General features: G+C 40.4%; 1 protein-coding gene across 1 annotated transcript in view; it reads right to left on the bottom strand.

Moving 5' to 3' along the window:
* GluProRS (Glutamyl-prolyl-tRNA synthetase) overlaps positions 1-23,320 on the bottom strand; it is a 102,547-nt gene that overhangs the window by 61,567 nt on the left and 17,660 nt on the right. Inside the window, exons 8-13 of the mRNA XM_071593447.1 lie at positions 16,087-16,320; positions 15,838-15,982; positions 11,817-12,067; positions 11,503-11,707; positions 4,378-4,490; positions 4,180-4,291 (exon numbers count right to left, since the gene is read on the bottom strand). Coding sequence (XP_071449548.1) covers positions 4,180-4,291; positions 4,378-4,490; positions 11,503-11,707; positions 11,817-12,067; positions 15,838-15,982; positions 16,087-16,320 — 1,060 coding nt within the window. The remainder of the gene's footprint in view (positions 1-4,179; positions 4,292-4,377; positions 4,491-11,502; positions 11,708-11,816; positions 12,068-15,837; positions 15,983-16,086; positions 16,321-23,320) is intronic.

The following is a 23,320-nucleotide window of genomic DNA, read 5'->3' as shown; positions in this document are numbered from 1 at the left end:
TGGACGAGTCGTCTGTTCGGCGGTGGTGTCGCAACTTCAACATGGGGAGGGGGAACACACACGACGATGAGCGTTCGGGGAGACCGTCTGTCATTACAGACCAACTGGTGAGCTCAGTTGATGAATTCGTGAGGAACGATCGGCGCGTCACAATTGATGACATCTGTGAGCATTTTCCCAATGTTTCTCGAACAATTGTTCATGAAATTGTTAAACACCAACTGCATTATGCAAAAATTTGTGCAAGATGGGTCCCTCGCGTATCTCAATGAGCTGGCGGCGAAGGACTATGCAGCAGGAATACAGAAACTTGTCACACGTTATGACAAATGCCTTAATTTGCTTGGAGATTATGTTGAGAAGTAGTTTAAAGTATCCTCTTTCAAATAAAATTTTTTATGTTTGTTAATATTTACTTTTGTGTCTTTATTTCACGAACGGGTACTACTTTCCGGATGACCCTCGTATGTTCAGACAAATTATTAGTGATTTTTTTGTGCAAAGTTTAACAATATCTTGTGCATAGCTTTAAAAATGACAGCATAGAAGAATTCATGAGAAGAAAGCCATAAGAGAAGAAATTTAAAAAAATAACAGTAAAAGCAAAGAGTCAAATCATTGAAAATCTGGAGCAAGGTGCAAGTGTGGCAGATCTAGTATGCCCATCAACAATTGGTCGACATCAACAATTAGCCTTGTCATGAGGGGAAAGTGATTTTCGCATGCACTGTTAATAAGATGCTGGGATCGTCAATGGCTGAACGAGTATTTAAGGGGAGCCATGCAGGGTTTAAGGATTAAACAAGAAGAACCTTCATCCATGGCATTGTGAAGCAGCGAGCTCTGAGTCAAAGGTAGCAGAGAACTTCAATGGTGGAAGAGAATACATTGCCCGACCACAGGGCAATAACAGGCTGTCTCATGCTGCTATTTGGCACAAATGCAAGAAGTGATCAGAAAAATCAAACCCCAGCTTGTTTATCATTCAGAAAGTCCATGATCCTTCAAGAAGTAAGTCCAAAACAGAAGGCTAAATGTGATGTGGACGCTATGGGAAACTTTTGCATCGTACTATGAGGACAAGGCATCACCCTAATGAGGGAGGGCGATGCAGGCAATCATTTTATTTAATGATCATCCTGAGTCATATATTTTTACCAAATTTTGAAGCATCCAAAAAAATAAATGCCTCTAGACAGCTTTCTAGTAAAAAGGAATTAGGTACGTATCATAAATAAATAACAGTTAATTTCCATTCTTTTTTGCTTTCACAAATCGAGGTGGCAATCTCAAATACTTCATTCTGCAATAGAAGACCCAGTGAACGTAATCCACGATCCTAACAAATGTGGACATAAATGTTCTTTAAATAAACCCCAAACATCATTCATTTTTTTGGCAAGGAATGCATTATCATACTTTACATTAATTTGTACACAAAATCTGTTTAGCTAGATGAGTGTTTTGCTTCCCAAGAAAGATCACGGAACGAATTATGCTCTTTTTATGAGGTTCCACTGTAAGTAAAAGCTGAATCAAGGAATTTGTACAGTGATTGTTTCAACATGTCAACTAGTTATAATAAGAAGGGAAAACTCAAAAGAGTATACAATCAATTAGAGAACATTAATGTGGGTGCTCCTAGAAGAAAATTTTTCATAATAATGGGGCATTGGAGCTCGATGGCAGGCAAAAGAAGAGATGGCATTCAGGTAGGGGACTACAGTTTAGGGCCAATGAAAGACCTTGCTGGGAAAATAGTTGAGTTCTGCAGGAGACAGGGATTTAGAATGACACACACTTGGGTTAAACACCACAACAAGCAGAGGCATTCATGGAAAATGCCCTGAGATTCAAGAAGACTGGCTAGCTAGATTAAATTATCATTAGGAACAGACTAATGAACAGCGTGATCCATTTGCTCAATTTCCTGGAAGCAGATGTGGACACAAATGAAAGAAAAACAGAAATATATAATAAAAAGGATATCAAAAGCTGCAAGTGAAACCAATTGAACACTACAAGGAAACCATTCCTTACTTTCCCAGGATTACTGACAAGATTATTAGAGGAAACGACAAGAGAAAGGAATGAAAGAGTGTGAACACAGAGTGAGGCAGAAGGAAGTAAAATAAGTTAAATAATGGCCTGAGGCTGCAAACAATCAGAATAAAAGCACATGCATGGTGGAAGATGTAGTGGAAGGATACAGAAATCTTACAAAGGAAGAGTGAAATGGTAGCACAAACAGGTAATTTCGCTGCCAAAGTAAGAAGGCCAAATCCATGAAAACCAGCAAATAACATACGTGTGAATTAATAATTGAACCAGGGAATATTCAAGAGAGATGGAAGGCATATAAAGAGGACCTCTATATGATAAAGACATTAGGCCAGAAATTGTAGACATAGAAAGAGAATATGGCATAGATAGGGTAGCTTACATCCAGTCTTATTCAATGCCAAAACAGAAAGGGCATAAAGGGGATTGGAATCGAAGTAGGCCCAAGCGACAGATAACACTCAAACAGAACGGCTTCCTAATTTTTGGAAGATGTGAGTGGAAGAGTCTTTATGGACTGATTTGTACCAGTTACGAGAGAGGAATATGGCCAGCAGATTTTTTCAGATCAGTGTTAACTCCTGTTCCAAAAAAAAGAGTAAAATAGCCATATATTTGAGGACAACAAAACAATAAGAATTGATTTTGAATGCAACTAAATTGCTTCTCAAGATCATCGACCAGAGGGTGGAGAGTGGGGAAAATGACTACCTGGGAAATGATCAGTTTTGATTGAGTAAGGAGAGAGAGGCGCATGATGCCATTGTAATAATTAGATCACTAATAGAGAAGAATATAGAATATAATCAGGACATATTTGTATGTTTCATAGATTTCAAAAAAGTATTTAATTTATTGAATTGTGTAAATCAATGAATGTGTTGCAGAAAATAGTAGGAGATTGGAGAGATAGGAGGCTGATCCACAACCTGCTCAAGTCACAGACTGCTCAGGTGCGAGTGAGAAACGGAGAGTACGGATGGGCAGGGTTATGAGGTGGTGTAAAATTCAGTGCGATAGATATGGAACGAGAATAAATATAGGTAAAACAAAGGTTCGGCAGCTTTCTAGAAAGAGAAAGGCTAAGCTTAATGTTAAAATAGGCAGACAAAATATAGAGCAGGTGGAACAGTTTACATATCTCCAAAGTGTTTGAATTGAAATGATCAAAATAGTAGGAACTTAAGGAGAAGAATTGCACCAGGCAAAGAAGCTTTCACAAGGAGAAAGGAGTTGATGACAGGGACGTTGAGTAAGGATGCCAAGAAAAGGCTTGTGTAGAAACTTTGATAGGGAGCGTGGTTACGTACAGCATGGAAACATGGTAAATGAAGAAAGACCATAGGCATAGATTGGAGGCTTTTGATATGTGGATGTGGAGAAGGTCAAGTGGACAGAAAGGAAAACAAATGGTGGGCAAGGAGAGGGGATTGTTGGGAGAAATCCTATGGAGGCAGGACAAATGGATGAAGGGCATAGTGATCAGCAGTGGGATGTTGAAGAGTGTAATAGAGGGGAGAATGTTAGGATAGTATGGAAGGCATAGGACTAGGATAGGCATGCTGGACTGAATGAAGGGAGAAGGGCAGTAAGCAGAATTGAGGGGGAGCTTCTTGTAGTTTTGGATGTCAGGTTATGTTATTTGTTAGGAGAGGCAAGGTATAACAAACCATTGTGTAGGCCATGCTTATCCAAAACAGAACTTAACTCATAGAATACCAAGAATAATAACCAGCCACCCCTGCAAAAGACGTGACCACGATTGATGAGCTTAAGTATTAGGGAGCCACATCAAATATTTCAAGCACACTCTCAATGTCTTGTAGGCTGCAAAATACCGTATTTCTCAAATCAAATTGTGGACATATGCCAAATGAGGTTTTAGTAGAAAATCCCTTAGAATCTACGATTCAACAGTTCTCTCCCTTAAGTTCCTTGAGGGATGGGCAAAATTACTTAGAAATAGGCATGCAATTAGCAAATTTACAATTATTTAATCTTCTATGGACAGATAAACATGTAATCATACAGTAAAAAAGTAAGGATTTGGGCCAGAACTAATAAATGCAGTATGCTACAGATGTCCTTTTGTGGATTTCCAAAAAATAAAGTACTAACCTTGTCTGTCACAGTCTTTTGTTTCTTGGGTGGGCCAGCAGATGGCATCTCCTTAGTGTGTCCATCAGGGATAGCAAAGAGCACAATCGGCACTTCACAGCCACTGTATCGACTGAAACGAACACGAAATCAACCACGCATACTCATATTTGGCATGGTGGCCAAAACACTGAATTAAGCAGCAGGGGCAACACTCACCTTGGTGGTTCGTACGAGTGGTCGCAGATGAAGAAGCCCCTTCTCTGGAGCTGAATGATCTCAGATTTCTTCACATTCACAAGTTCTGGTTCTCCTAGCATTTGTACTTCAACCTAAAATTACATTTCAAAAGGAGAACAATCGGGACTGTTATAACATAGGCAGAAATTCAATGCATATTAGCTTTTACAAAACCTTTCAAAAATCACACTTGTTAACTGGACGTTAAGTTTGTCGTAGGCTAACAATGCTTTCAGCTGTCATCTGTTGAAAATGGCCATCTGTATATAATACAGACTCACTATGAAGATGCAAAGAAAACATTAGCGTAAACTTGGGAGCATTACACTATGCATGGAGCCCACTATTGGACACATACGAGGTCTGTTAATTAAGTAATGAGACTGCTTTTTTTTTAATTTTTTCATTCAAATAGAATTACAATTTTATATTGTCACCCTCAAAATAACTTCCTTCTGAAGCCACACAGCGCTGGAGACGGTTCTTCTACTCCTCATAGCAGTCAGTGCTGGAACTCCGATACTGGAATAGGCTTCAGCTGGTTGGTTACATCCCCATTTGAATGTTTTCTTCGACTGTCCCAAAATGAGTTCCCTTGAGGCGATTTTTCAACTTCGAGAAGAGAAAAAAGTCACAAGGACTCAAGTCAGGTGAGTAAGGAGTCTTAAGGAGCCACAGGAATGTTTTCATCACTCACCAAAATCTCGTTTATTGAAATTGCTGTGTGGCAAGGAGCATTATCGTGACGCAACGCCCAGTTGCTCAAGATGCTTGGTCTCACACGAATGACCCTTTCTCGAAGGTTTTCAAGAAACTCCCGGTAAAAGTGTTGATTGATCATTTGGCCTTGAGGCAGAAACTCTTTGTGGACGATTCCGTGGATATCGAATAAACAAATCAGCACGCACTTGATCTTCGATTTCCTCATCATTGCTCTTTTGGGTCTTGGAGAGGTTGAAGTGTGCCACTCCATGCTCTGGTGCCACGGTTTCAGGGTCCTACTCAAACACCCAAGACTCGTCACCAGTAATGACACGTTCCAGAATATGGGGCTCATTTTCAATCAAATCCAAATATGCTCAAGGCACTTTTCCCTCCTGATGTCCTTTTGGTCTCGCGAAAGGTTTCTTGGAACCAGTTTTGCACAGATTTTTCTCATCCGAATTCATTGGTCAAAATCTGATGAACAGTGGTGTGAGTCAAATTCAACTCTTCCCCATTCATTCTGACTGTCAACCGACAATCGGAATGCAAAAGATCCCGGATTCTGTCAACATTGTCATCAGTTCTTGAAGATGAAGGCCTTCTGCTTCGTGATTTATCTGAAATCGACTCTATCCCTTCTGAAAATGCCTTCCACTGCTGAAAAACCTGGGCTCTTGACAAAGCACTTTCTCCGTGGGCCTGCTGAAGTTTAGCAAGAGTTTACATTGCACTGTGCCCAAGTCTGAAGCAAAACCTGATGCCACACCATTGCTTGAAATTGAGGTCAATCATTTTTAGAACACAATAGAAAAAACTGTTTCGCAAAAAAGATCACCACGGACAACCAAATGACTCGAGCGAGTTCAAACGTGTACTGAAGGTGGATCACATGTTCCCCTGCCGCTCCTCCAAGCCCAGCGCCTCCAGTGTTGCCAGATTGAATGCTATGTAGCCAGTCTCATTAGTTAACTTACAGACCTCGTATACTTGGCTTCTTCGTTGATGGTAAAGCCAACAAGCTATAATTAAATGTTTAAGTGACAAAGGCATGAAAATATATGTATGACACACGAAAAAATATATATAGAGAGAATGAAACTCTGTGAACATAATATAAATATACAGGGTACGGCGCTTAAATTTGGACAAAGAAAACTTTTGTTTAACAGCAAATGTATTTAAAAAATACAAATGAAAATCCTTTTACATACAAGTGTGCTATCTGTCAAGAGAAACATTACTCAATGTGAGCCCTTCAGCTGCAAAGACCGCCACCAATCTTGTTGTGAATTGATCGCACCAACTCTTTCAAACAATGTTGCTACGATAGCGGTGCATAAAAATCTGATATTAGGATGCCTCATCTTATTGGTAACTCTTTCGACTACGCTGCAAACATAATAGTCATGGGGATTCAAGTCCAGGCTATTCGGGGGCCACAACTCAGACCAGAGCATGTCAATGTCGTATTGTCTGCTGGAGGCCACAGTTATCATCCACGGTTTCACGACATTCTTCAAAACTCGTAGATAGACTTCTTTTGTGATATTTTGTCCCTTTTTGAAAGTATGATGCTGCATTATATCACCCTCACTGAAAACAACATCTAAGACATGGACACTAGCCGGAAATTTTGTCCAAGCATCAATCGGAACATCTTCGGGGTCGTGGGCGAGCCAGCGATCATTTCTCTGGTTGAGCTTTGCATTAACGGTTATAATTTCTTCATCAGCAAAGAATCTGATTTGGCCCGCAGCTTCATTTTTGGGAGAACACAAAAGCAGGTTGAAGCGAGCAATCTGCTTTGTTCTGGCAGCCTCAGACAGCATCTGTCGCACTTTCATAGTGTACAACTTGTATCGTACGCCCTTCTCTGCCATCCAACGCATTGTTTGCTCGCTAAGATTCAATTCTGATACCAATTTTCTCAGCGATCATCCCAGATCCTCTGAAATCAGCACCCGAGCCTTCTTGATGACTGCTGCAGTTCGTGACATTCGTTTCCTCAAATCAGGTTTCCTCATCAGGTCAGCTAAACCTTCCCTGGACTTCTCCGAAACATTATACTTAGCCACAATATCTTTTACAGTTAATCTGGGGTTAACCTGAAGAATCTATTATCAAGAACTATTTCACTGGGCGAGCGCACAGCGCAAATACTTTCAATAATAGTGGCTCTTCGGTTGCACTCCGCACTTGTACGTAACATCTCGGCCATTTTGAGGTTATGACTGTTTACTAGATGCCTATAACTTGCAAGAACGCCAATCGCAACCTCCAATGGAACTAAAATATGGCAGGAAATTTCAATTGAAATTTATCCGGAGACATCTGCCGCTTTGATAACTCAGAAGGTATCTCCGCTGTCCAATACTACCTCTCCCACATGGGTTAAATGGAAGAAGGGACCATTTGGTCTCAATTTCGCCCAAATAAAGACCTCTATCTAACTATCTCCCAAAGCCATAAGCCACACATACCCAGGACTGATTTTCTCCTTAGTCTCTCCAAATTCATCCTCGCCCATTATTCCTTCTCCTTAAACAATCAATTCTACTTGCAGATCAAGGGTTGTGCCATGGACAGCAGGTTCAGCCCTCCCTATTCAAACCTCTTTCTTGGTCTCACAGAGAAAGAATTTCAGTTAAAACAACCCCCGAAACCTCTATTGTGGCTCAGATAATAGATCAATCAAATCATCATACAAACTGCTACATCTTTTCTTAGTATTTACCCTGTTATGAAAGGGCTCGAATAGTTTTGCAGGTAAGGTATTCCAATTACCAAATGTTTAGTTAAGAAATGAAAAGTTTTTAAAATTTGTTCCTTGTGCTCAGCATTTTACTTTGAAATTGTGATCATTCCTCCCTATAAAATTCGGATTCCCGCCTCTTTCTTTAGTTCTGCCCAAGCTTTCTTTCCCGCTTCAGAACGCGGAACATTCCACAAGGTTTGCTTATTTTTCTTCTACTTTAGAAAGGTTCCCCGCCAAGCGTTTTTAACACGTCAGACACACTCTCCATCCTCTTATGCTTCCCCAGTGCATATCTGGCAGCCTTTCCTCCTACCTTCTCCAGTTTTGTAGTAAATATGTCCTCCTTCGTGCGGGTCCCTTACAAGAGATGCGAACTCTAAAACTGGTCTCACCATGGTTTAATACGCCTTTTCCCTCATTGCTCTGATACCGTTCTCTAATGGTTATCCTGAATCCCTCCTGAACAAAAGAATCCGAAGACATGCTTAATCTCCCTTACCTTCCTCCACCACATAAACCCACCCTCTTTAAATTAGCAGACGAAAGGTAGTCCACGCAGCGCCTGTTCCTCAGTGAGGCGGCTGCAATGGCGTTTGACCCCAGTGGGGTGGCCAGTAAGTGATGGTGTCACGTTACAAACACTATTGAGGAAGGCAATGGGAAACCACCTCAATTATCAATCCCAAGATATAAACAATGGACAATACAGAGATTTTGAGTCCTGGCAACCACGGGGCTCGGCCCAATCGGCCGTGTGTCGTGCCCGGCAGCGGGGGAGGCAAGGCTTCCGCGGTCGTCATCCCACGGAACCCTTGCAAGGGAAAACCGGAAACAGCAGGACAGAAGACGCAGGAGAAGAAGACCAAATTAGTTAGAATAGGAACGTGGAATGTTAGGACAATGATGAGGACAGGGAAATTGGAGAATGTTAAGCGAGAGATGGAAAGGGGAAAAATGGATATTCTAGGTCTATGTGAGGTGAGATGGAAAGATAGCGGGGATTAATGGAGTGATAAGTATAGAATAATATACAGCGGCGGGGACGAGAGCCAAAGAGGTGTTGCCATAGTATTAAATGAAGAGGTAGGAAGAAGCGTAGTCAACATAGAGCAAGTAACGGATATATTATTGCTAGTGGAGATAAAAGCAGAACCGACGAACTTGGTTATTATTCAGGTATACATGCCACCCAGCAACCATAAGGAAGAAGAGGTCGATAGGATATAAGATCACTTAGAGGACATTATCGCGTGTGTTCCTGTAGGGAAACATTTGATAGTGATGGGGGATTGGAATGCGACGGTAGGCAAAGGAAGAGATGGTGATGAGGCCTGGGACTACGGTTTAGGCACGAGGAATCACCGTGGGGAGAAAGCAGTTGAGTTCTGGGGTTAGCCATCACCAACACTTGGTTTGGACACCACAAAAGACGCAGGTATACATGGAAAATTCCAGGTGACTTAGAAAGGTATCAGCTAGATTATATTTTAATTAGACACAGGTTTATGAACAGTGTGATAAATTCCCACAGCTTCCCGGGAGTGGATGCGGACTCTGACCACAATTTAGTTGTTATGAAATGTAGCGTCCGTTTCAAAAAGATAAGGCAGGGGCAGCGGGTTAGAAAATGGAATGTAGAAGCATTAAATGGTTTGAAAAGGAAGGAATACAAACAGGCGGTAGAGGAAATCATGGAGGATGGTCGAGAGCGAAGTACTATCGAAGACAAATGGGAAAGTGTCAAGAAAGGGTTATCGAAAGCCGCAAAAGACACCATTCGAACCGTTAAAGCTAAAAGGGCTAGGATCATGGATGAGATGATTACAAAAAAGAATGAGCGGAGAAAATGGAAGAATGTAAATATGGAGTTAAGCAAAATGAAGTACAAAGAATTAAACAATAAATTGAGGCGGGAAACAATTAAAGCAAAAGAAGCATGGAGGAAGACACAGTGCGAGGATATGGAAAGCCTGCAGAGGAAGGGTGAAATCGGTGCGCTGTACAGCAAGGTAAATAGTTATCGGGAAGTAAGAAAGGGAGATCTATGCTAACAGTTAGAGATAAGGCGGGTAAGGTAATAGTTGACGCAGGAAAGATCCAAGAGAGATGGAAGGAATATATTGAAGAACTGTATATTAAAGAACTTCGAGTAGTAGTAGTTTTGAGGGGAGGCGACCAACAGCTAAGGTCATTTGCGCCATAGAGGATGGACAGGAAAGGATGAAGGGTGGAGAGAAACCCGGCGTCGGCATTAGCCTACTCTTTACGAAAGGCGCCAAGGGGTCCACAGTTTAACGTCCCATCCGACGGACGGCGTACTCACTCAAAGTGCCCTCCACAAAGCACCTCAAGTAAAGAACTTCGACGAACAAAGTTAGACATTGAAAAGGAATATGACGTAGAGGAAGATAGCTTAAGTCCAGGCATACTAGACGATGAGATAGAAAGGGCATTAAGGGAGATGAAAATAAATAAGGCCGTGGGGGTGGATAACATTCCCGCGGAACTACTGAAATGTTTAGGAAAATGTGGGAGGAAGAGGCTATATGGGCTGATTCGTAGTATCTATGAGGAAGGAATCTGGCCGGAAGACTTTGTGAGATCAGTTTTAGTTCCTATTCCAAAAAAGGTAAAGGCTACATCATGTGAGGACTACATGACAATAAGTTTGATATCCCACGAAGCTAAAAGTGTTCTCAGGATCATCAACAAAAGGATAGAGAGTAGGGTAAATGATTACTTAGGTAGGGGACTAATCAGTTTGGGTTTAGGAAGGAGAGAGGTACGCGTGATGTCACTGCAGTAATGAGATCACTAATAGAGAGGAATATAGAATACAACCAGGAGGTATTTGCCTGTTTCTTCGATTTCGAAAAAGCTTTTGATAGAGTGAATTGGGAAAAACTAATGAGTATTCTGCAGAAAATAGGAATAGATTGGAGGGAAAGGACTAATCCGCAACCTGTACATGTCTCAGACTGCTCAGGTCCGAGTGGGGAACGGGGAGTCCGGATGGGCAATGTTAGGAAGAGGTGTAAGGCAGGGTTGCCCATTATCACCATTGCTGTTCAACCTGTATGCAGAGGAAATGATTAGAGAGGCATGGGAAGACCTGGAGGTAGGAATGAAAGTGGGCGTGGAATGCGTAAAATCAGTTAGTTTTGCTGATGACCAAGCATTAGTTTGTCAGTCAGCCAATGGGTTGGTTGCATTGTTGAGTGAATGGAAACTAGGTGCGATAGATAGGGTATGAAAATCAATATTAATAAAACAAAAGCTATGCGATACACCAGAAAGGAGAAAGCTAGGCTAAACTTTAAAATGGTAGGGTAAAAAATATAGCCAGTAGAACAGTTTACGTATCTCGGTAGTGTTTTCTCAGTAGGACCACTTCTAATATTCCTCTTCTAACTCTTCCCCTTGCAAATCTTTCCCCACTTCCCCTTCCTTTAACATCTCCAGCCCCTTCTGTTATAACCTTCTACTATGTTCCTTCCTTCTCTTCCTTGAGAAAGGTGAATTGTACCATAAAAATTTAAAAACGAGTGAGTTTCTTTTCTACACAAACACTCACATTCATATATATACATATACACACTCATTCATTTATCTTTTAGTAAATTATCAAAAAATAATGAGCTTACTCTGGTGTCTTTGCCAATGAAGTTTTTGAAGTCTTCATCCTTCCCAAGCACTGGTTTGCTGATTATGTGCTCAAAATAGACACAAACACAAGGGATCAATGGGGCACTCTTGGTTGCAGCAATCCAAGTCAGTTTCAAGGTTTTTTTGTAATCTTTGTCATTCAAGTTGGGTTCCACATCCACTGACTGAATTTTTCCATTATTCCTGAAATAAGCAGAAGAATGTATTGGTCAAGTCAGTGGAATAATACTGAAAAGACAATAAAATTTTTAATTCCAGCATTTATAAAAATACTTCCAGTAAAAATTCTCACCTGTTGATTTTCTTGACTCGCAGATTACCCCAGTTGATGAATGTGGCATTCTGACCTTCGACCAAGCAATTGGCATCCACCTCATCAATCAAAAGTTCTGGTCCAATCCAAATGGTTTTTGTTCCCACCTTGGAGTCCTTTGGATGCAGGGGAACTTCCAGCTTACTCTCTTCGGTCCCAACCACATGCACTGGGACAGTTTTGGCGCCCCCCTCGAGAGCTGTGTACCTTGGTGCCACTGGATCAATAACCTGAAATCATCCACAACAAGATAAAAACAGAGATGAAGACATACAAGCAAAATTTGAAATAATCACTAACTGAGCAACTGAGACTGAAAAGAATCACAATCACACAAACTGGGGACTCCTTCACAAGGGACTCAAAATCGATACACTACGCCTAACTCCATGCTTACTTTGCACATGTTTGCTCCTGGACTAACTCTAGCAGAGGAATAAAAGGTCTATTGCTATTAACGCACTGGAAAAGTTACCCATTAGTATCCTGTGAAGGTCACTGTTTGCAGTAGAGCACAGTTATCTGACATCTGGTCAAGTAATGGAAAAATTATCCATCTTTGATTCATCTCAAATCATTAATCCAGAAGATGTTTCAGATATTATTAGGATATTTCGAAATAAAAGAATGTCGTTAAATGGAATCTGGCTCAATCTTGTGAAACTTGATCTGCATAGCTTTGAATCAATAGATTTTAACAATTTTGGTTGGTAGTATATTTAACCCATTGAGTGCCATGTGTAGTTCCTTAATTTTGTGTGAAAATTATCATGCTATTTTACTAAGATATGCAGATTTTATGAAAAATATCTGTAAACATATTATTTATAATAATATTCTGAAAATTTTACAAGTTTTAGTTAATCTACTATCCTTTTATAAGCACTGCCTTCCGAAACTATTAAACAGAAAACCTATTGCAAATCCCAAGAAACTGCACACACTAACTTTCTCATACTGAGTCATCCACTATATGCATGTTACAATGCAATAATTTCAGAGGGTAAAAATCAAGGCAAATGATTTTTACAATCTTAAATTGTCGCAAACTTATTGCGGTAAAAAATCATACAGCATCAATACAATGATACTAACTTCTGTTTCATTCTCAAGGGGAGGTGATAAGGGGATTGGGGGGCCCTGAGGGCAATCCCTGAGAGCAAACCCTAAGCAGCAATCAGCTGATATGTTTGTGGACCACTCTTTTAGTTCAGGCCATGATGTTAAAACACCAAAACCCTCGGTGGTGATAGGTTGATTACGTCTTTTGCTGCAGGAGGGGCAGACACAAACAATGGGATTTATTTGAAGTTTTCTTGGGCCTTCCACCAGGTCAGGGGTTCCATGTTGGCCGACGTTTAGATGCCTGACTCGAGCATCTTCCTCAGGGTAGATAAGGACAATGCACGAGTCGGGCATCGAAACGTCGGCCAACAATGGAACCCCTGACCCAGTAAAAGACCTGAGAAAACTTCACCAAGCTAATGGGATTTATTCTTTACACTCATTGATTCATTCAAAAACAGAATTGAATTCACCATGGAAATAGGAAATACTTTCATTAACTATCACTACTTAATGATTCAGCTCACAAAAGGAAAGCATTTCATTGATATTAATCGCAAATCCACCTCCATGGATGGAATCATTCCATCAGATTCATGCCAACCCATCAACATAAGACAGCACCCTTTCATGCATTGATAAACAGTTTGATAGATTTTCCCACAGAATAAAATAAACTTTAAAAAGAATTCAACTTGATAAAACATTGCAATGCAGCAATTTCCGAGTGTAAAATTTATTCGTCTTGACCGGGATTCGAACCCAGATCCCTCGATGTCCAGCCTAGTGTTTTAGCCAGTCAAGCAACCGAGGCGTCCACTTACACTCCCACATTTTGTCTTGTTCCTTCAATGCCTCCAAAATTTCAGAGTTTAAGAAAGGACGCCTCGATAGCTTAACTGGCTAAAGCACTCAGCCAGGCATTGAGAGATCCCAGTTCAAATCCCGGTCAAGGAAACTGAATTTTACACTCTGAAATTGTTTCATTATAATGCACATTTAGGGATGACTCCATTAAAAGTTACCATAGTGGCATCTCTTGCAGTTTGTTGGGATAAGCATTATCACATTTATCATTTCCTCACGCTTCCCCCTGATTTAAATATAGAATTGCTGACCACACCCTGACCTTGACCCTGAAAACATATCTTCATGTGGACTTGGGACTCTAGCCTAAGTCTTCTTAGATTTTCATGGAGTCAAGGAACTGCAGGCAATTGCACACAATTCCTTGGCTCAATTAAAATCTAAGAAGACTGTGGCATGTGAATGAATTCCACACTTTCCATGGATTGATCATACATACACATACCTGGAGTATGTTCGTGATCATACGTTTTTGTAACCCGTATATATGCACTTTACTTTTTACAATTACATAGCTAATAGTGGTATTTAGGGGAGGCAACCGACAGCTGAGGTCATTTGCGCCATAGGGGAAGGACAGGAAAGGATGAAGGGTGGAGAGAAACCCAGCGTCGGCATTAGCCTACTCTTTACAAAAGGCACCAAGGGGTCCACAGCTTAACGTCCGATCCGACAGATGGCGTACTCACCCAAAGTGCCCTCCACAAAGGAGCCTCAAGTAGGGATCGAGATACCTCTGCAAAATATTCAACACGGCTGGGATTTGAACCCAGGCCCTCTGGGTGGGAATTACATAGCTCTTTCACTAACCTTTATAATAAGTTAAATATTCCTACTTCATCAATAGGACTGTCACCACTAATTGCCTTACTTTCCAATTCAGATATTTCCACCAGCACTATAATTGACTTCTCCACTGGTAGATGGTTCCATTTCATTTGACCCTCAAAACTTTGTGGATTTCTCAAGGATGCTCTCACAAGACAAACTCAGCCTGCTTCACTACCCCACACTTGGCTCGCTGGCATACACACGCTCTGTTTGTCACTCAAACATACATAAGCCGGAGTGTAGCACCCATTCTTCAGATTTTAAAATCCAGTTGCCCTATTTTAATATATCAGTTATTTTTTAGTACACATTATTGTAAATGGTACTCTATCATTTGAGAAAGGTATTGAATGGGATCAAACAATATTGCTACACATATACTCCATGATATCAGGCTTGACTTGGTAGAAATTCACCTTGAGGAACAAAGAATACATATAAGGTATTTTCCCACATACTTTTCACTTCAGGCACGGCCAGTTTTAACGCATAGGTGCCAACTTTGAGTACAAACATTTCCATTCACATATGCAGACTATATACGCTAGAAGGTTATAGAGGAGGCTGGGGGGGAGGTAAAGGAAGTGACGGAGGAAGGTTAGCGGAGTTGGTAAGATGAGGGAAGGAGTGGAAGTAGAAGTGCCCAGCATTTTTCCAAGGTCAGCAATTAGCGGGAATGTTGGGAGGGGGGAGGGGTAGAGAGAGGGCACAGTAGGGGGTTGGGTCAGAAAAGAGAAGGTTTAGCCCCATCACTGAACATGCGTACTATGGACCAGACACAAAATCGAGTTCAACCAGACTAATGCACTGGCGAGAGAAAATCTTGACTTCCAACGACTGATCAGCCAAGCAAAACATTTTTTACAAGGCAAATAATTTTTACAAACATTGTAAAAATCACTTGCCTCGACTGGGATTCAAACCAGGATCCCAGTGAACGCATATAATTTTTACACTTTGAAATTGTTGAAATGATATGACACTGGATTCTTATCCTTGTCCACAGGGCAAGACTGACTAGGGCACTAGCAAGACCAGGGCACTTAATATCTCATCGTATAATATTTTGTTTAGTATTTAAAAGAGAAAAAAATCATTGGTAGAAACTAATGAATTGTACAAACCAGATTGTTAAGAGATGAACAAATTTTTAAAAATTAATCCCACCACTAAATGAAAACCAATTTCCAAATGAAAGTAATAGATGAGCAGCAGTACATGCTAGACTTAAGTGTACCTTCTTGTTGAAAGACCAAATTTTGTCCCACTCCATGACAACGACGGAGCGCGAAGATCCCTGGGCAATGATGAACTGCTTGAGGCCTTCCACCGTCATGCCCCGACGCAATATCCCACGAACGGTTGGAAACCGTGGATCATCCCTGAAACAACAAACACTAATTACTCAAGAACAGAAAAGGAGGCCAAACAACTATTTGCAAAACATTTTAACTTTTATTCAGTCCATTTGGAGGGAGAATCTCACCAGCCATCAACTAATCCTTCATCGACAAACCAAGTAAGCTTCCTTTTGGACAGAACAGTGTTGGTCATGTTGAGTCTGCTGTATTCCCAAATATAGGGCTTCCGAAGACCTAGAGCATCGATGAACCAGTAGAACTGTTCATCCCGGTCGTGGTATTCCATTGTTCTCAAGGCATGAGTGACACCTTCAATGCTGTCAACAATGGGGCAAGCAAAATCATATGTCGGGTACACCCTGGAAGAAAGAAGTGGTATAAAATGAACAAACAATAGGCAGATGAAGATTCCGTCAGATCAGGGTTAGTTCCTATTCCAATTGAAAAAGCAAGGCAATTGTGTGCGAGGACTAGAGAGCAAGTTTAATTTTGCAAGCGGCTGAAGTAATACACAGTGTTATCGATACAGAGGAACGAGAGGAGGGCAATTTGTAACTCTGAAAAACACTTAACATGAAATGCATGGTGTCTATACAAGAGTTTTGTGCTTACCAAACTTCATGCTATCGTATTATTTCCATCCTGAATGTTTGTGCCCCTTTGAGTTAGATAAAACCATGGTAAGAACCCATATTATATCTTCTATTGGCAACTAAAATACATCCATAATAAGTAAGCACAATATTTTCACGACTCAATTAGCTCGCCAAAGTCACAACGTAATTTTAACAGTAACATTTATTTCACACATTTATGTATTGGGATTGATAAAAGGGTCATTCCACCATCTCTTATTTCACTTATTAACAGAAAAGATAGTCCTGAAAGGCATTGTTAATTATTTCATGCACCACAATTGTTCCAAATTATCAACCATTTCAACCAATTCGTCCTCATAGTCCCAACTTCCCAAAAATTGGTGCAAACATTTTAACAAGAATTCCAAATGAGCAACTAGAGTTCATTGTTTCAATACTGGATGAATATTGCCGGAGTATATTAACTTCCAGTAGTGCCTTCCTAAGTGCACGGTTTTGAGTGATACCTTGATTACATGAGAAATTGAGAAACAATTTTTGTATTTGGTGGAAAAAAATCAGTTTAAGTGAGTTTACCTTTCCGCTTTGGGACATGTAAGGCTGTTGTCAACGATTAAAGCACGCTTTTCCACTTTGGCTGTGAAAAACACTTGTCCAACACCTACATATACCCAGTCTGAAAAAATGCTTCCACCCTTCTTTTGTGTAAAATTACTAACCACACCATTTTACTTGGTGTACACTGCACCGGCAATTTTTCTACAATTTTAAAGCATCAAGGATGAATAACTTTTCAGAGCCCTCATCACCAGCAATCATTACAGGAATGTGGTCTTAAGGTTATTTCCCACCACAGCAATGCTCATTTTTACATTCTTAAGTCTTTCTTGCGAGGCAGCAACAAAAATGTGCTTCATCAGTATTAAAAATGCTCTAGGGCATTTAACTCATACGTACACTTCATTGACAATTTGAAAATTGCAGATCACATAGCAGAATATTTTAACAAATTAAACAGGTTATCCTGGGATTTTGTAGAAACATTGTATGAGCAGGAGGTAGCTATGGCATTTAAAAAACCATAAACACAGTAATCAACCCGAAGGTCGGTTTAGTAGGTGATGGTAGAGTTCACCCAGTACACTAAGCCCTATACAGCATGTGAAATTCACACATCAGGGTAGTAAGGGGGGCCAGTTCCTTTCCTTGTGCCGGTTATGGTTTCCCAGGAAGACCTGGTACCCAAAAAATCACTTCAGCTTGGGTGGAGCTGCAGGTGCCCAGAGCGCCTTGCCCGGGAATCGAACCCAGGACCCTTCGGTCAGTAGTCCAACGCTTTACCCACTGGACTACTGTGACCCACACTGTGTCATTTATGCATTGCAATAACACCTCATATGGCACACATGTTGGAATCATGACGGAATGAAATTAACATCTGACCCAAACAAGCTGAAGCGTGAAAAACGCAAGAACACGGAGACTGACAACTGGGATCATATGCACTGCCTCAGTTAAACAAGACTCCTGAATAATATAAATCATTGCAACTTACTTTCTCAATTCAAAACTATATTGAATCAAATATAATTATAGTCTCTACAAACAATTTTGAAGATGTGAAACTATTTGCACTCGATGAACTGTGAGGTATCTCAGACTCTCATGCGCTAAGTTTTCCTCAATTACCTGGGAACGTTAATTTTATCCTGCCTGCTAATGGAAAGACAAGATCAAAGAAAGAACATGATCAATTGAAGAAAAAATAAAAATATTTGAAACAAGCTGACTATCATGATGGAACCCATACTGATCTGGCAAAATGCTTAAGTCTGCCGGCCTCTACATTGAATTCCATAGAAAAAATCATGATTAAATTCTGAAACATGCAAACCAGCGTGGACATTCGTCTAACATGAGAAAATATGCCAAGAATTCCAAGAATGAAGAGTTACTGAAGGAGTGAGAAGTACTTAAGTGCTAGATTGTCAATTCCTGTAGATGGCATCATTGTAAGAGATTAAGTATTGCAAATGGCCACAAGATTGGGAATCAAAGACTTCACAGCATCTGATGATGGTTGGTTGCATACGTTTAAAAATATTCTTTCAGAGGCTTTCATGGCATGGATTAGATGAGCTCTGCACACTTCCAGGGTTTTCACCACGCACGTTGTCAGTGCAAGTCAACATATTTTAAATAATTACAATATCTCATTGCTATACTCAAAAACACTTCACTCTTTATTTTCCCATCAAATAAAAAAATAAAAACTACCAGACAAAATGAAATTGTTTGAAGCAAACATGAAGAGAAGTGAAATTCTAAAAAAATTGTAAGGAAAATCATGACCATTATTTTGAATTTGCTGTACTTCTATTAGTTTTACGCACAAAAAAAACGAATTATTTTTAAATTCAATGAATATCAATTTTTAGAAATCATTTGGAGAATGGTATACTCTGAAACATGGAGCGGGACACCGATATTTTGTTTCCCTCCTATTCCCTGCTTCTTACCACATCGTTTTCAGGGACACTTTTTGGTCGTCGGAGGGAAAGCATCAGGAAAATGTCTAATTGGTAAGGCTTTGGAGATTTAGATGGCCTTCCTTGGACTACTTGGGTATCTTTTCCATACTTCGCTATCAATAATTCAGGAAGCAGGATTAGAAATTCTTTCCCAGTTTCCCCTTATTCTTTATATAAATGGCATTGAAGCATTGCACAGCCATGTCCATCAAGTGCCGAAATATATTATGAGAGTATTTCTTCGGTTGATTTCTCGCAAATTTGTACATGTTCATGAGTCCATCGCTTCTATCAACCCCACCAATATTCTAATTGTAGTCTTGTGCCACAATTAAGGACAACCTAGCCAGCCAAAGATATCCAAATCAGTTACCCCACTCATAGTGCGTAACCGTGCAAACCACCATCTGCGAAAGATTACCAGGTTAGAGAATCAATTATTACTTCAGGAGAAAACGCACTACGCTAGGTAGAGAAGAGGGTGAAATAAAATGAAATTTCGTGCGGCTCGGGCCATCGAGGTAACAAAATTTTCCAAGCCTAGGAAAGAGGCAGCATTTGTATGAAAGTAAAAGATTTCTAAATAACATGGTCTTCAATTGTTCCAGGCTCAACTTTGTGGAAGTTCATGCTCATTAAATGAAGGACCCAATGTATATTTACACTGATCTCTACTTTCGGTAAGAGACTAGTTTCAACGCTTAGGCGTCATCATCAGGTACTTAATGATGACACCTAAGCGTTGAAACTAGTTGTAGGTAAATAAAGAGCAGTGGAAAGATACTTTGTGTTCTTCATTCCATGAACACTGTCTTAACTAAAACACAAACGCAAGAAAATAATACATGTAGCAAAGCCTTAAGTGGTTTGTGCAACAGATTTAGATCCAGTAAAGATAAAAAAGTATGAACTGAAAAATACTGAGTGTGGAGAAAATTCTTTCAAATAGCAAAGCCTTCAATAAAATACGTAGAGCAGATGGAAAATGAAAAATACTTTTGCATGAAAATCGGAGAAAATAAAGATTTAAAAAAATACGACAAGGGGCAATGAGAATGCAACCCGCAAGACAGCCGCGACATAGCTTTGCGAAAAGATTCGTAGGTACACAAAAAAATGTCCGAAGTTCCATCTACCGGGCAGAAAGTGAACTCATTGGATAAATCTACGAGTGGCAGCAGTTGCGTGATGGAATATCACGGCATACCCATCGCAAATGAACATAAAATCGGTGTGACGTATATCCACGGCATACCCGCCCAAGGGATAATTTCCACCTCATACCCAGATCAGTGGTTATGAGATGAAATAACTGTAACAGTAGCATATCTGTATAAAATATAATGCAATTAGAAAGACATGCTTCCTGACCAATTTATTTTTGGCGACTCTTCCTTAAACTAATGTGTACCTAGGCATGCAAATATTTGGATTTTGTAAATTTTCATTACATAACGCGCATTGCCATTTTTTCGATCATCTGAACATTTTTGAACAGATATCGCGCGCGTTATCGATGCGAAAATATGGTATTTGCATTTTCCTGAATTTTACAATATTGTTCGGGGGGGCCCGTAAAAGTGTAAAGAAGAGGATTTTACTGTATATTGCATAAAAGGGTGTTTTTACACATTCATTAATCATATTCCTCATTTCCCTCACCAAATTTTCACCATAAATATTATGCAAGGATGTCTTCAGTAGAAGGGCCTTTCATTTGATATGGGAGCCCCACTAGTCCCTTGAAGGCCCACGACATTGCAATTGGACACATATGGTAAATATACATCCTAAAATATAAGTTTTATAGCTTTTCTGGGTTATGGGAAAAGCCATAAAGCCGTCAGAACAGTAATACACTATTCTGGCCACAAGTTCAACGCATTCACTATGGCACCTGTGTCATAGTCTAAGTTCTTGTTAAGTAATCTACCGGTTATATCCATAGGTAGGCTTTTGGATGGACGTAATTACTAATTAAATAATTTGTGGCCCCTAGCAAAACACAACATCCTACTCTACATCAGGTCCCTCTTCAGCTCTGAGTACTTTCTTCCTCCCTTCATCCCGTCCAACATCCCTATCCTGTTTCTTCTCTTTCCTCATTTGCCCAACATTTTCCCCTCCATCACAGTCTTCAACATCCCAATGCCGGTCAATACCAACTTCATCCAATTCTCCTGCCCCCATAGAATTTCTCCCAAAAAACCCGTCTCTTCGACCACCATACCAAGTACTTCCTCATTTGTTTTCTTATCTGTCCATTTCACCTTCTCCATTCTTCTCCACACCCACATTTCAAAAGCCTCCAGTCTACATCTATCCTCCTGCTTCAATGACCACGTTTCTGCGCCGTACATAGCTACGCTCCATATCAAAGTTTTTACGAGTCTTTACTTAATATCCTTACTCAATGTCCCTCTTATCAACTCCCTCCTCCTTGTGAAAGCCTCTTTGCCTAGCGCAATTCTTCTCCTTACGTCCATACTACTTTGACCGTGTTGGTCCAAAACACTACCGAGATACGTAAACTGTTCTACCTGCTCTAGTTTTTGCCCTCCAACTTCAATGTTAAGCTTAGCCTTTTTATTTCTAGGAAATCGCATAACCTTTGTTTTATTAATATTGATTCTCATCCCATACCGGATGCACTGAATTTCCAATTCACTCGGCAATGCTTGCAGCCCCTTGGCTGATTGACAAACTAAAGCTTGGTCATCAGCAAATCTGATTTTATGAATTCCCCGCCCACCTTCATTCCTACCTCCAGTTCTTCCCATGCCTCTTTGATCATTTCCTCTGCATACAGGTTGAACAGCAACGGTGATAATGGGCATCCCTGCCTTACACCTCTTCCTAACACTCCCCAACCGGACTCCCCGTTCCCCACTTGCACCTGAGCAGTCTGAGACTTGTACAGGTTGCGGATTAACCTCCTTTCCCTCCAATCTATTCCCATTTTCTGCAATATACTCATTAGTTTTCCCAATTCACTTTATTAAGTGCTTTTTCGAGTTCTACGAAACAGGCAAATACCTCCTGGTTTTGTTCCATATTCCTGTCGATTAATAATCTCATTACTGCAATGGCATCACGCATACCTCTCCCCTTCCTAAACCCAAACTGATCATCCCCTAAGTAATCATTTGCCCTACTCTCTGTCCTTTTGTTTATGATCCTGAGAACAACTTTAGCTGCGTGGGATATCAAACTTATCATCCTTTAGTCCTCACATGATATAGCCTTTACCTTTTCTGGAATAGGAACTAAAACTGATCTCAAAAAGTCTTCCGGCTAGATTCCTTCCTCATAGATACTATGAATCAGCCCATATAGCCTCTTCCCCCACATTTTCCTAAATATTTATTTATTTATTTATTCAGTATAAGTCCGAAAACAGCACATTTTGGCCTTTACATCAAACTATTAATAGCAATAACAATGGTCACATTTATAAACACCCAAGCCCTAGATGGAGGGAAACTCACCCAGGCGGGAATCGAACCTGCGACCCTTGGAATGGCAGACGAGGACGTTACCCCGCCACCACCGGGGTCGGCAGTTCCGCAGGAAAGTTATCCACCCCCACGGCCTTATTTAGTTTCATCTCCCTTAATGCCCTTTCTATCTCATCGTCTAGTATGCCTGGACCTAAGCTATCTTCCTCTACGTCATGTTCCTTTTCTATGTCTAACTTTGTTGGTCTAAGCTCTTTACTATACAGTTCTTCAATATATTCCTTCCATCTCTCTTGGATCTTTCCTGCGTCAACTATTATCTTACCCGCCTTATAGCATAGATCTCCCTTTCTTACTTCCCGATAAGGATTTAACTTTGCTGTACAGTGCACTGATTTCACCCTTCCTCTGCGAACTTTCCATATCCTCGCACTGCGTCTTCCACCATGCTTCTTTTGCTTTATTTGTTGCCCGCCCCAATTTATTGTTCAATTCTTTGTACTTCATTTTGCCTAATTGTGTATTTATATTCTTCCATTTTCTCCGCTCATCCATCTTTGTAATTATCTCATCCGTGATCCATGGTTTCCTAGCCCTTTTAGCATTTACGGTTACAATAGTGTCTTTTGCGGCTTTAGACAACCCTTTCTTGATACTTTCCCATTTTTCTTCGATAGTACTTAGCTCTTTATCATCCTCCATGATTTTCTCTACCGCCTGTTTGTATTCCTTCCTTTCCAAACCATTTAATGCTTCTACATTCCATTTTCT

The sequence above is a fragment of the Hetaerina americana genome, unplaced genomic scaffold, assembly GCF_022747635.1.
Source record: "Hetaerina americana unplaced genomic scaffold, ioHetAmer1.1.p SCAF_6, whole genome shotgun sequence".
In the NCBI taxonomy this organism is placed as follows: Eukaryota; Metazoa; Arthropoda; class Insecta; order Odonata; family Calopterygidae; genus Hetaerina; species Hetaerina americana.
Note: the sequence above shows the minus strand (reverse complement) of the source record. Positions and strands in the feature narration are given on the sequence as shown.